At 34.1% G+C, this 15,614-nt stretch overlaps 1 protein-coding gene across 2 annotated transcripts in view; it reads right to left on the reverse strand.

Annotated features, from left to right (window-relative positions):
• Prkaa1 (protein kinase AMP-activated catalytic subunit alpha 1) overlaps positions 1 to 15,614 on the reverse strand; it is a 34,485-nt gene that overhangs the window by 15,629 nt on the left and 3,242 nt on the right. Inside the window, exons 2-5 of one of the 2 annotated variants that reach the window (XM_046468292.1) lie at positions 7,928 to 8,069; positions 6,273 to 6,366; positions 2,482 to 2,626; positions 496 to 583 (exon numbers count right to left, since the gene is read on the reverse strand). In XM_046468292.1, the coding sequence (XP_046324248.1) occupies positions 496 to 583; positions 2,482 to 2,626; positions 6,273 to 6,366; positions 7,928 to 8,069 (469 nt within the window). Of the gene's footprint in view, positions 1 to 495; positions 584 to 2,481; positions 2,627 to 6,272; positions 6,367 to 7,927; positions 8,070 to 15,614 lie in introns of those variants that run through there. The other variant, XM_046468294.2, reaches the window with a different exon arrangement.

Genomic DNA, 15,614 nt, shown 5'->3' on the forward strand with positions numbered 1-15,614 from the left:
CCAATTTCCCAAGAAACAGTTTCATTATGAAACCCAAAACTACTACAAAATACCGTCTGTTTGAAAAATTAAAGTACACATTACATTACACTTTCAATTCTTCATAGGTAAAGAATAAACCAGTTCTAACTAGTGGGTATTTCTATATTACCCATGTTTTTCAGTGTCTTCACTACCTGCACCTAAAACACATCAGCTTTAAACCTTCAATTTTTTCCACAAGGGAAAAAAAATTAAAGTACTCTCTTCTAAATGCTTTAACATAACATTAATTTTCAAGCCAACTTTGTACTCTATCTTAATCTTTTCCACCTACGTTTTATTCTTAAAAACAGAATACTTACAGATTAGAAAATAAGCCTTATATTTCTTTCATTTATTAGAATTTAATGATACTGTATTTCTTTCCTTTCACTAGAATTAAATATGACAAAATCTAGGAGAAAAAGTCAATTATTATAAATGTAATAGGAGTTGGATGGTATCAAATACTACCTTCCTGAAATTACTTCTGGTGCAGCATAGTTGGGTGAGCCACAACTTGTTCTTAAAAATTCACCATCTGACATCATGTTTGAAAGACCTGAAAGTGCACAAAAACAGCTAGTCAGGATTTCCTAAGGCCGAAAATAAAAACCAAAGCCCATTAAATGCAATTGTTTTATGTGATGAATCATTTTCTGTGCTTCAACAAAATCATATCGTCTTTATTCCCAAATATTCTGCCACTATGCCCTAAAATGTATAAGTTATTTCAACTTTTAAAGTTAGTGTATTGTTAGAGCTTAATGAGTATATATTAAACTACTGGTTATTTTGTTTACTACATTGAACTTGTCATATATAAGCTTTATTAATATAGAAGCTGCTAGGGAAAATAATCTCAAATAGATGAATAGAATGACTAAAATCTAAAGTTTCTATTAACTCAATTCTGATTCATCAAAAACAAAAAACAGCCGGGCACAGTGGCACACGCCTGTAATCCAAGCAGCCAGCAGCTCGGGAGGCTGAGGTAGAATATCAAGTTCAAAGTTAGTCTCAGCAACAGCAAGATACTAAGCTACTCAGGGAGACTCTGTTTCTAAATAAAACACAAAATAGGCTGGGGATGTGGCTCAGTGGTTGAGTGCCGCTGAGTTCAATCTCCAGTACCAAAAAAAAAACAAATCCAGTAATTTTTAATCTGAATGTTTCCTCATACTTGTACTCCAAAAGGAAATCTTTATCTTCTCAGAAATGTACTCTATATAAAGATACTCATGCCAGCTCAGGAACAAGGAATTTCAAAGGAAAAACTAAAACAAAAAATGTAGCTCAGGATTGTTAGCACTGTTTAGTAAATCACCATATAATTACAATATATACAAGAAAGCTGAGAAAAATATCTACAAGAATTTCTTCTGATTTGAATTACAGCCAACCAAAATAAGAGAGTTTCAAAGATTCATTTTTCTCTGAGGTTCAATAATGTTAGGGGCAATCTATATATGAAATAAAATTAAATTCATAAATTGGGGCTGGCGTTATGGCTCAGTGTAGAATGCTCGCTCAGCGTAGACTGCTCGCCTAGCACATGAGAGGCACTGGGTTTGATCCTCAACACCACATACATACATACATACATACATACATAAATGTATGTGTCCAACTACAACTTTAAAAAAATACATTAAAATGTTTCTTAAGCAGAAATTAGATTTTCTTGCTGGGGATTGTGGCACATGCATATGATCCTGGTGGCTCAGGAAGCCAAGGCAGGAGGATCTCAAGTTAACAGCCAGCCTTAGCAACTAAGTGAAGCTCTAAACAACTTAGTGAGACAATGTCTCAAAATAAACAAAGTGGTTGAGCACCTCTGGGTTCAATTCCTGGTACCAAAAAAAAAGAAAGAAAGGAAGAAAGAAATGAATTAGATTTTCTTATGTAGCTCACAGTCTTGCTTTCAATTTTTAAGGAATTCCATCCCACTCACTTTCCTTTCCATACTTATCAAAAGAATATGCTGGAATAAGTTTGGTACCTTCTTTCATATGATCCATCTAATGCTGCCAACTTCAATTGTTTATCTACTATCATAAAATTCAATTTTAAAGAAATAAGTTTAAGAAATAGCAATGAAGCAGAGAAATATTCAACACTGATCCTAAAAAATGCTTTATTATTTCTTTAAAAACCCTTGATAATGAGTTGTTACTTTTATGCCATCAAATTTTATGCTTTTTCCGCAGCACCACCCCCCCAAAAATAATTTATGCTTTGTATCATTTAAATCATTTAAATGTGATTCAACACATATAAAAACGCATAAAAATGAAGAAAGAATACCTTATTTTTTTTCCTTTACCTTATTTTTTTTCCTTTTTTCATGCTCATGCTTAGTGACAAAACGGGATACTTCTATTACATAAAAGCCATCTGAAGAATGCTACTTATCTTGTTAAACATAATGAACACATGAAACTGTAAAAATATCCTTACCAAAATCAGCTATCTTTGCATTCATGTGTGCATCAAGCAGGACATTTTCAGGTTTCAAATCTCTATGTACTACCATATGCCTGTGACAGTAATCCACACCAGAAAGGATTTGTTGGAACAGACGTCGACTTTCTTTTTCATCCAGCTAAGAAAAGCAGAGAAGTACAGGTGTGTCATTAAAAAACAAAATGAAGAAAAAACTCCTATCTATTATTCTTCAACTTATATAAACTATCAAAATTCATGAAACCTTCCAGATGAACTTTGTTCATGAGATATTTTTGAAAAGGTAAGGAGATATACATGCCCCGCAAAACAAGAAATGCTAAGAGGATTTCTGGACCCCAAATCAGCAATCCAATTTTCTAATCCTATCATTTGCATATGAGTACATTTATCAGCTTGCAATCTTCTACATCTCATGACCTATTTCAAATAGTTTCAATTTCTAATTGAAACAAACTAGACACGTTTTTGCCTATAAACTAGAAACATTTATTCCTCCTTCCTTTTAACAAATATTTACTAAGCGCCTTCAATGTGCTATATCATTTAATCATTGTTTATACAGCAATGGATAAAATAAAATCCCTAATCTAGTTGTCAAAAATAAGGCAACAAAAAAGTCAAGTAACATCAAGGAGTGACAGCACTCTGAAGAAAAATAAAGAGTAAGAGAAAGTGATGCTGGGAATGGGGGATAAAACTTTATAAATAAAATTTAAGTATTGTTAATGAATTAACAAGCAGCCATATTATTATATATCCTGAAATTAAAAATGTTTTAATTTTAACAAAAGAAAAATCTTAATTTGTCTCATAAATATAAAAGCATTTTTTAAAAATCTACGCTACAACTACCTTTGTAAAATTATTCTTAAAAGTTTCTCTATTCAGGGCTGGGGATGTGGCTCAAGTGGTAGCGTGCTCGTCTGGCATGCACCGGGCGCTGGGTTCGATCCTCAACACCACATAAAAATTAAAAATAAAGGTATGTGTCCACCTAAAACTAGAAAATAAATATTAAAAAAAAAAAAAAGTTTCTCTATTCAGGACTGGAGTTGTGTCTCAGTTGTAGAATGTGTGCCTAACACATGTAAGGCACTGGGTTCAATCCTCAGCATCACATACTAAATAAAGTTATATGTTCACCTATAACTAAAATATTTTTTAAAACTTTCTCTATTCATATTTTCTTAAATTATGATGCTTTCTCAACATAATGGTTATTACTTGCACATGCCTATTCCAAAGAAGTCATATTTTAAAAATAAGCTATGAATCTTCTAAGCAAAGAACTCTTACATGCAATGCTAACTCATGAATTAGCATTCTAAAATCAGAATTCCACAGCTTAACTGGCATGATAATCTGAGAGGAAAAGAAAAACTAGTAATTTCCTTTGAAAAATTAAAACTACTATTGAAGTGCTATATAATCCTTTGGGGAAAAAATGCTAATATTTTAACAATTTAACACCTTTATTTCTTCAAATGAAAGTATGAGAGAAAGGGTATCTGTTCAAAATATGAAAATACAAAATATGAAACATAAAATCAGTAAGTAGTTTAAAAAAATAAAAAATACTACATTTGCAAAAACAGTATAAAAGGATGGAAGAGATTTTATATAAAGGAAGATTAGAAAAGTGAAAGTATATTTCCAGTTCAACATCACAGACTACATCTTTTACCTCCACTCCTTAAAATATCACTAAAATTACATCAGCAATAAAAATGGTATATAAAACATAAAGAAAAAGAGAAGAAATGGCAGTCATAAACAGGAGTTACCACATTGGACAGTGGGTAAATGGTGATAAAGATTTAGCCAACAAGAAAAAGGTGAAACCTAAGCCTACGGGGGAGAACAAAATCATCAGCACACAGAATCCTGAAAAGGCTTAGAAAATGGAAGCATCACACACTTCTGAAGGCAGAAGTAAGAAGTGGGCTGAAAACAGGATAAATGATTAAGGCAAGGAGCCTTTAAATTCACCCCTATCAGGAAATAAGACCAATGGTTTACTCTAGTAAGACTGAATCAGTATATCCTCAAGAACACCACACAGGAATAAGGCACTTTGAGGACACCATGTGGGTTAAGTGAAAGTCAACATATTAACTAGTGAGACTTTTCGCTTCCCCAATTAGCTCTGACAGCTCAACTAATACTTTCAAGAAAATTGGAAGTATCTTGTGCAGCAAATATCAGACCCAAGAAAAAATAGTTGTTATTACTGACATTGGTGTACACTAATAAAATGAATAGGTTCCTACCAATTCAACCTACAGGAAGGCCCAACAATCAGTTAAGACCTACCCCAATAAGCTTGGTATTTAGTAGTTTACTCTTAAGAACTTAAGTGACAGGCCGTGAATGAATTAGTGGACAACTCTAAGAAGGGCCATGAACAAAAGACAGGCCATAAAATGAACAGAAAAAACTGATGAGCAAAAAGCACAGAAGGTACAGAAACAGTGCAAGGAATAGAAGACAACCATTTAAAACAAAAAACAAAAAACTCTCATCCTCAACCAAGTAAGGTTACTACATTCATGGAGCAAAAAAATAGCAGACTTTTTAAAGAAAAGTTGATTTCAGAAAGCAAGAAAAACCTCTGATATATCAAATATGAAAGCTGAAATTTTAATATGCAAAAGGAAAAACTGAAAAACATCCCACAATGCAAAACACAATGGCCAAGAAATGAAAATGGAAGTAAAAAGATAAAAAAACAAGATATCAATTCAACTTGTGCCTGTTTCCAGTTTTCCAGGCAGAGCTTTTCTGGGGGATGGGCAGAGAAACAGATAAAGGGAATACCTGAAATATAAATGAGCCATGTTAAGAAACAGTAAACTAAAAATTAACTTGGTTATTGAGTTTGATTTTGATTAAAGTAAACATATGCTATACAAAATGAATGAATGAATGAATGAATGAATAATATATATAAGTTTACACTGGGAATGTGAAAAATTGTTTTCTCAGTGCTAAGCACAGCTATTTCACAAGGGGATTTTGTGTACCAGATAACCTGGGTATGAGAAAAAATATGGAGAGTGAGCAATGTTCAGTTTTTTTTTTTTTTTTTTTTTTTTTTTTTTTTTTTAAATATTTATTTATTTATTTTAGTTTTCGGCGGGCACAACATCTTTGTTTGTATGTGGTGCTGAGGATCGAACCCGGGCTGCACGCATGCCAGACGAGCGTGCTACCGCTTGAGCCACATCCCCAGCCCGCAATGTTCAGTTTTTATATCTGTACTTATGGTACTGTTCATGATCCTTCCAGCTCTAAATTCTTTTAAGTCTAATTCCTACCTCCTTCATGGAGCCTGTTCTTACTACTCCAGGTACATCAGATTTCTGAAACCAAAAAATGAATTCAATTTAATGTGGCTAGGGTTGACTAGCAAGCCTAGATCTTTAAGTATTTAATAATATATTTTTAGGATTAATTATATCCTTCAAAATACATATTTAAAGTATTTATATATCCCAAAAGCATAAGTTCAAGGATTATGAGTTCTGGAGTCTTGATCCAACTCTGTCATTGATAAAGCATGTGAACTCGAGCAAATGTATACACTATGAGGCTCAATATGCATATCTGTTAAGTAGGCTAAATAGGTTGTCTTTCTAACTGTAATCTATGATTCTAAACAAATATATAACTAATGGAACTGGTTATAAACTAGACCTCTTGAAACTTTTCTGACATTTGGGTGCCAGTAAGGGATAACGGGAGTTACAAAACATATACAGGATTAAATCAGAACTGCTTACCCTTCCATTTTTACAGATATAATCAAATAGCTCTCCTCCTGAGACATATTCCATCACCATGAAAATATCAGATGGTGTACTGATGACCTGGTACCTGGTGAGAGAAAACATTATCTACTAATATTAAAACATGTATATTCATTCATTCAATAATATTTAGTACACCTATAATATACCAGGTACTATGCTAGGAGCTGGGAAAACTGCAGGAACAAAACAAATTCTTGCTCTTGTGATGTTCATAGTCCAGAAGAAGGGAAACAGACACTAAATAAATGAGCAGTATCTCAGGTGGCACAACACGCTATGAACAGAAATAAAGCAAAATCTACACAGAATGCTCAAGAAAGGCTTCTAATAAAGAAGTATTTGAGTAGAGCCTAGAGGAAGGAAAGGAACAAACTATGCCATTATCTGGGAGGAAGGTGAACCAAGCAGAGGGAACAAAAAGTACAAAGGTCCCAGTAAGCCTGCTTGGCATGTTCAAGGAATGGGAAGGCGGCATAGGTAGAGTAACCTGGGAGAGAACTAGGATATGAAGCAAAAGAATAACTACAGGCCAAAGGACAAAGAACTTTACAAGCCATGAAAAGGCTTTGACTTTCACTTGAAGGAGGATGAAAAGGTATTGAAGATTTTTAAGTAATCTTATGATCTGACATTTTAGGATAAGTGGCAGCAGGGTGAAGAAGTGAATGTGGAGGCTAAAGGCTATTACAGTAGTCCATGAAACAGATGAAAGTGGTTCAGATCAGTTAGATGATGATAAGAACTAAGAAACAGATCAGAAAGATACTTTGAGGGAAAAGATGAAATGGATGGTAGGAACTGAGAGAAATAGGGAGGTTAAGGATGTTTCCCAAGTTTTTGTCCTGCAACTAACTATTAACTGCGATGGCAAAAACTGTGGGAAGAGCAGGTTTTAGAGGGTAACAAAGAGTTCAGATTTGACCATGCAGAGTTTGAAATGTCTTGTGGACATCCAAACACAGATTAAAAGTAAACAGTGCACACAGTAGTCCAGAGTTTGTAGAAGAGGTTTCAAAGAAGGAAATGTGCATTTAGGGTCACCAGCATGTGGGTGATATTTGAAACCACTTTAACACATGAAAAGAGTGAGTGAAACAAATTTCAGTTTCAGCCACTTCAACAAAAACATCTGAACACATTTAAATTGTAGCCTATATAATAAAGGAGGAGCTGAGCAATAAATAGATTATCTGCAAACCCTACTATAGTAAGATAATGGCTTTTTGAAATATTAGATTTCTGAAATTTTGATATTCGTATGATCAAATATAAGAATACGGGGAAAACCCCTTCCTAGTGCATTACCTCTAGTAAAGCTAATTGATAATATATGGAAATTTGGAGGCTGAGATTTTTACATCAAATCAATTGTTGGTTCCATAACAAAGAAGTACTAAACATTATCTATTAGAAGGGCATCTATCTGTTCAGAAGACAGGAAAGAATGAGGACAACAATAACATGTACAAGGTTAAAACATGAAAACAGGCATAACTGACAATGAATGAAGTTAGATAAATACATGAACAAGAAGAAATTTTTCAGGAAACAGGATGAAATGACAGTCATCTTTCTCAAAGTGATGAAAAGATGAATGGACTACATTTAATATAAATAGAGCTTACAGCTTAATTATATGAGGATGCCTGAAAAGCTTGAGGTTTTGAATTTCTCTGCGGATCTTTCCTACCACATCCAGGCTTCGAATCTTCTGTCGATTGAGTATCTTCACAGCAACTTTATGCCCAGTCAATTCATGTTTACCAACTGTAAGAGAAATAATTTTAATAAATTAGTGCCAGACTTGATTAATAATATATATTTAGATACATTCTAAGAATAATCTTAGCATTCTCAGAATATACTTGAGAAGATTTAAACATTTTTTTCACTTCTACCTAATTTTACTACTAAAGGTTTAGATGTTTAAGAGTGATTCAGGGGGCTGGGGTTGTGGCTCAGTGGTAGAGCGCTTGCCTCCCATGTGTGAGGCCCTGGGTTCGATTCTCAGCACCACATAAAAATAAATAAATAAAATAAATGTATAAAAAATGCTTTAAAAAAAAGAGTGATTCAGTGGGAAAACAAATAGTAGTTTCTCTGAGATAATAAAGCTGGAAAACCAAGAGGATAGAAAAAGACTTCCTTTTTGCTGTATGCTTTTGTGTCCTTTTAAATTTTTTTCTTTTTTTAAAAAACTACCATACATATTAATTTGAACCTTTTATCTTTTGGTGTACAGTTCTATGAATTTTAACACATGTAAAAACTGGTGTAACCACCATACTAATCATATGATACAGAACAGTTACATTATCCCCCCTAAAAACTTCCTCATGGCATAGACGCATTTCCCCTATCGGTAGCTTCTTGATACTTTTCAATCTTTTTTCATGGACGTGTGGTTTTCATTTTCAAATATGAAGTTTTTTAAAAAGTGGTTTTATCTTTAAATTTTGATGCTATGCCTACACAGACAATAAATGGTGATAGGATTTAGATACTGTTATAGAAGCAAAGTCTCCCAAAATTTAACTTCTGTGTATCCTTTCTCAAGAACCTACTAATGAATATATAATCCATCAAAGCCAGTCAGGAAACCACAAAAGATGACATGAAGTCCAGTAAAGAAGTAATAAGTGATAAAAATTAAGAGAATCCCCAATGATGACAAAGAAAGTTACAGATAACAGATGTGTAGAACGTCTAAAAGACAACAGATTCAGATAGGAAAGCAAGAGACCTTAGATAGTTGATGGGAACAGAGGGGTTGAAAGTACAGAAACACTGTAATGAGATTTTATCAAAGCAATAGAAGATATGAGAAATTCAGCACTAGGTCAAAGAAAACTTGAAAAGAAAAAAAAGGGAAGGGGGATGAGGTAATTTATTAACTCATGGAAAAAATTAAAGAGGTCATAAAAAACAAAATATAATCTGTTGGCTAACCAAATATTATTGGCTTAGCAAACAGTATTTATCATAATCATGAAAACAATAAATTTTTTTACATATGATATAACTATATTAGAAAAATGGGGTCTACAGAAAAGGCAGAAGGAAGAAAAATCTATGATAGTTGTTGAAATAAATTGTAGAAATCAAGCATATTCGGGCTGGGATTGTAGGTCAGTGGTACAGTGCTTGCCTAAAAAGTGTGAGGCACTGGATTTGATCCTCAGTAGTGACTCCACATAAATAAATAAATAAATAAATGTATTTTTTAAAAAAGAAATCAAACACATTCTAATTTCTAATAAGGTTTTCTCCAATCTCTAGTACCAATTAGATGTGATTAAGTGCAAACTTAACTTAAACCTCAATTGGGGAAGTACTTTTTTTCTAAGAACTATTTTACTGATAACTGAAGAAAAAATAATCTCATCTGTCCCAAATACCCTCCAAAGTTTCAAGCTTTCATTTAATACGACTTATTGGCTATACAGCTAAAACAGGACTGGAAAATGGTAACAAAAGTGAATAACACTAGCAGAGTCAGACCTGAGAAGAATACTAGAACAGAATCCATTTGAGCCTGAACACAAATTCATCATAAACCAACCAGTCTCCTATTGGATCCTATTCAACTGAACATCAGCCTAAATTAACCTTAAACTAATTGGGACTTATCCAAAACTGTGGACATATATTCTGTCCATAACTAAGGAATTGGAATAGAAGATTCGAAACATTCTTGCAATAATATATATTTAGGTACATTTTAAGAATAGTAATCTTAGCATTCTCAGAAAATACTTGAGCAGATTTAAATATTTTTTTCTCTTCTATCTAATTTTACTCCTAAAGGTTTAGATGTTTCAGAGTGATTCAGTGGAAAAACATAAATAGTAGTTTCTCTTTCATAGTTCATTCATTTGCATTATGTATTATTAAGATATATACCTTACTAGTTAATATTTATGGCATACCCACTTTGTACCTAAACACACTCTAACCCTCACCAATTCTGAAGACTGATATTATCAACAACGTTTTACATGAAACCGAAGCACAGAACAGATTAAAATAACTTGCCCCAACTAACACAACAAGTAAGTGTCGAAGCCAAAACTTCAACTCAGGTCTGACTCAAAAACTCACACTTTTTCCAAAACTGGAAAGTGAAATGGGATAAAATTTTTTTAAAAAGATAATCCTCAAGAAGACATTATATGATATAATAATACAAATATATACATCCTTTTAATAAAACAAAAGCTGAACATATCAAAGGAATCTTTCGTTTTATACTCTTATATTTTTTGAAACAATAGACTGAACTTCCCCTTACTAATAAGAACTATTATAAAATTTCATTCTTTCATTTGACCTTTTTCTTTTATCAAAGCACAAATATAGCCTACTGAAAACATGCCTCATATTAATTTCAACATCTTAAGATAGCAGAATTTTTTTTGTGTTTGTGGTGCTAGGAATTAAACCCAGGGCCTGGTGCATGCGAGGCAAGCACTCTACCAGCTGAGCTATATCCCCAGCCCAGCACAGACATTTTAATACATTCTCTCAAAGCAATTTAAAAGTTACCCAAAAACTGAAGTACTGTAAAAGAGAAACAAAGAACATAAAACAGAAAACATATGAAATACATAATAGTAAGTGCAGTGAGATGAAGAGTATCCCTCATAAATTCATGTCAACCTGGAAACTCAAAATGTTATCTTAATTGGAAATAGGTCTTTACAGATATAATTACTTAAGGGTCTCAATATGAAATCATTCTGGATTTAGGATGAGCCCTATTACCTAATGACTGGTGTCATAATAGAGAGAACACAAACACAGACACAAAAGGTAGCCATGTGACCACAGAAGCAGGGACTGGAGTTATGCTACCATAAGTCAAGGAACAGCAGGAGTCACCAGAAGCTGGAAGAGGCAAGACGCAGACTCTCCATTAGTGCCTTGCCTTGTGAGGGAATGTGGCCCTACTAACCCCTTGATTTCAGACTTCTGACCTCTAGATTTCGAGAAAATAATCTTCTGTTTTAAACCATTGAGTGCACTTTGTTACTACAGCCCTAACAAACTGATTCAACCAATTTATCAATTTAAAAGTGCATTTTCTAATATTCACCATTAAAATTAACAAATTAACAAAAGCAATCTTTTCTGAAAACTGGCTTTCCAAACTGTACTGAACGTGCCCAAGATTTTTAAATGGAACATACTACATGATGACAAGGACAAATAAATGTTCAGCTTGAATGATCATAATCACCAATTACTACCTTATGCTCACACAATGCTATCTAGCCAGAGGACTTCTTGCTCTTGGTATATTACATTCCTGCTCCGGTGGTTTACTGACTTTTTTTTTTTCTTCTTCTCTTTTCTTTTTGGTACTGGGGATTGAACTCAGGGGTGCTTTACCACTCAGCTATGTGCCCAGCCCTTTTTGTCCTTTATTTTGAGATAAGGCCCTGCTAAGGTGCTTAAGGTCTCTCTCTAAATTGCTGAGGCTGGCTTCAAACTTGCACTCCTCCTCCCTCAGCCTTCCCAAACTGCTAAAATTACAAACATGTGCCCCTGTGCCTGGTGGTTAATGCCATTTGAAGCTGTACCCCATCCTTTGCAGCCCTATCAGGAGTCAACTCCTACCGACCCTTTTCCAACTATCTGTGTTTGATGGGCTACAGTAGTCATAAAACTAAAATTATAACAGAATCTAAAGCATAATGTATAACACACCAGGACTGGAGACTATCCACAGAAAGAGATTTCCTAAGTCTGGGAAAGAATGTTTATTGTCCCTTTTGGAGGCTATGTTTATTAACAGTTCTGAGAAGTCCTATAGTAAAAAAAAGTCTCATAGTAAAGAAACCTGTTAAATTTTAACTTGGCTTTTCTTTTTTGGAGGGAAAAGGGGAGCCATTTGGGCATTTTATTTCTATTTGAGTATTAGGTCCCTAGAAAAAGAATCCCAGGATTTTCTCTCCTGTGTTTTCATTTTGCTTCTTTAGGGCCCATGATACCAGCCGAGGTGTTCATTACAGTGAATCCAAACTGATATGCCATTTTTGAGGCAGGATAATCAGTTCCCATTATTGAGTAGCACATCAAATCTGGGGTTGCTCTATATCCATACTTGGTTAAACTGCCTGTGAAGTTCACAAGAATTTTCCCAGATCTGTAATCATCAATGATTTTGAATTAACCAATGTTACTAAACTTCACTATCACAGTTAGAAACCAGTTGATGACTCTGCAGCACTGCCTAATAAGAACCTACTGTTGGTCTCTTTTCAGCAGTGGATGATCTTGAGAGCATTAGTGAGGACATTCTTGTACACTATTATGGCAACATGAAGAGATGAATGAAAGAGCCCAATCTTAATTTGATACAAGTTTTTCTCTCTAAAATTCTGAAACAATGTCCCAGCAGTGATGGCTCTCTTTCGTAGTAGGCTTTATTCCCTCCAATTACGCATTCTTCCCTTCCCTCATTCATGACAACAAAATCTTGGTAATTTTTATCATTTGTTACATTATCCTTATTTATAGGAAAAGAAATAATTGCTTTAAACCCAATCATCAACATACTTTCAACATTAAAATTTCAGTGGCATAATACTTTTTAAAATATAGTGTCTTGCCGGGCCCAGTGATGCATACCTGTAATCCCAGCGGCTCAAGAGGCTGAGAGGCAGGAGGATCTCAAGTTCAAAGCTAGCCTCAGCAACAGCAAGGTGCTAAACAACTCAGTGACTCTCAATAAAATACAAAATAGGGCTGGGGATGTGGCTCAGTGACTAGATGCCCCTGAGTTCAATTCCCAGTACCAAAAAAAAAAAAAAAAAAAAATATATATATATATATATATATATATATATATATATATTTCAGTGATACTCTGCTTGCCTAGTATATGCAAAGACCAAGGTTTTGATCCCCCGAACCTCAAAAATGTGTGTGTGTGTGTGTGTGTGTGTGTGTATGTTCATAGTCTTAGAGTTTAGGAAACAACCATATTTTCATATGCAGGGTTCACAATAAACCTAAGCAGATATTATCTTATTCTACTGATAAAGAAACTGAGGCTCAGCCAGGAGTACATGCCTATAATTCCAGGTACTCAGAGGTTGAGGCAGGAAATCTGCAAATTGGAAGCCAATATGGGAAAATTAGCAAGATACTGTCTCAAAATAAATAAAAAGGGCTGCTGATGCAGCTCAGTGGTATTGCCTAGCACAGTAAAGGCTCTGGGTTCAATCCACAATACCATTAAAGAGAGAGAGAGAGAGAGAGAGAGAGAGAGAGAGAGAGAGAGAGAGATTTTATAATTTGTCAAAGCAATGTTACTGTGATCAAGCTGGGACTTTTGATTCCAAGTCTTCTGACCTATCTACCCTATCACACAAGCACTATGCAGTAACAAGGGAAAAAGTCTTGGCACAGTACTAAAACCAAACTGTTTTCTCAAAACTGGGCTAAAGATTCTCCACTGAGTAAACTCAGTTGCTGGCAAATTAACTACAGTTCCACAGTCAATCAATGCAATCAATGAAAGTAGTAAATTTATTTTGTCAGGAATATGTATTTCTAAGGGATTTCCCCCATTTTTTTAAATATTTATTTTTCAGTTGTAGTTGTCAATACCTTTATTTTATTTATTTATTTTTATGTGGTGCTGAGGATCAAACCCAGGGCCTTGCACATGCTACCACTGAGCCACAACCCCAGCCCTCCCCCATTTTTTCAAAGCTCAAAACTTGACTCTTCTGTCACTATTTTACCACAGTGTTAAACAAGTACTTTATCCATGGAAGATTTGCTTGTCACCCACAGCAAAGGTTACCAGCATTTACATGTCTGTCTCACAAGAATAGCAGATTAATCATCTATATCTTAGCTAACAACCATGTTATTACTTTCTAAGGGAACTTTGTCTAAAATATAGAACATTGTAACAAATGCTCTTCTAATCAGATATGTAATCCTGGTTCTTCTAATCAGATAAGTAATTCTGAAGTGAAACAAGATCACACTTGGGAGGATTTTAACAGGCCAGAAATGCCACAATGAGAAAAATATCTACTGAAGATATTCTAGCCACCTAACCATTTGTTCCCATTCTAAAATTAAAAGGATGAAAATTTCACTCTGAAAAAACTTAGTGAAATAACAATACTGGAGAAGGGTGAGCTTTAAAAGCTACAGATGGAAATTTGAGAAAACTACCCTTTATAAAATAGAACATTTTAGGCATATAAAAGGCATGCCAAATATTAGATACCACCACCAGTTTACGCAATAAAACACTGCAGATACAACTGAAGCACTGTATGATTCCTCCCAGATTCCATTCTCCTTAATGTCTCTCAGAGGTAACCACTACTCTGGATTTGGTGTTTGTTTCCCACAGATGTATATATTTTTGTTACATAAGTATGAATCTGTTAAAAAAAAACAGTAACATTGTTTTTCATATTTATTTTAGAAATTTAATGTTATATATTTTGAAAACATGTCTGCCTACACACACAAAAGAACACATAATATCACCAGCTATCTAGTTTCCAGACACATACTACATGAATAAAAGCAGTCACACATATAAATTTGCCCTGCCTTTTAAACATAAAAGGTTGGCAAACTACATACAAAGTTTTACTTTTTCCTCATAAAACACACCTGGGAAATCATTCTCTTAAATTATATAAATTTGTCACTATTTTTCCCTTTAATGTTCTTTTTCAATTTTTTTTTTTTTAGTTGTAGATGGACACAATATTTTGTTTTTTTATTTTTATGTGGTGCTGAGGCTCCAACCCGGGTCCCGCCCGTGCTAGGCAAGCGCTCTACCGCTGAACCACAACCCCAGCCCTTAGCCCTTAGCTTTAATGTTTATTTGCAAACATTTCACTGTATGGATAAACCATAATTTATGTATTGTCCCACTAGAAAGGTTACTTCCAAACTTTTGTATTAGAAATATGGCAATGAATAATCCACTATTCCAAACACGTGAGTACATCTATAAAACACATTCCTAGCAGTTGAAGCACTAGGTTAATTTTAGTAAATGCTGTCACACTCTATAGAGGTGGTACCAATTTAAATTCTCACCAGCACTGGGTAAGTGTTGTGCATGTTTTTAAAATTTATATAAATCACATTCATCTGCATGTTCTTTTACAATCTGCTTTTGAGATTCACTCATGTTTGATACACACACACACACTCTACATATACACTGTGCACGTGTGTGTGTGTGTGTGTGTGTGGGTATATATATATATATATATATATATATATACATATACATAAAATTCACATACAGATTTTTTTTTT

Source organism: Marmota monax, unplaced genomic scaffold (genome assembly GCF_021218885.2).
Source record: "Marmota monax isolate L192 unplaced genomic scaffold, Marmota_monax_Labrador192_F-V1.1 WCK01_AAM20220418_F8-fsc00120, whole genome shotgun sequence".
NCBI classification, from domain to species: Eukaryota; Metazoa; Chordata; class Mammalia; order Rodentia; family Sciuridae; genus Marmota; species Marmota monax.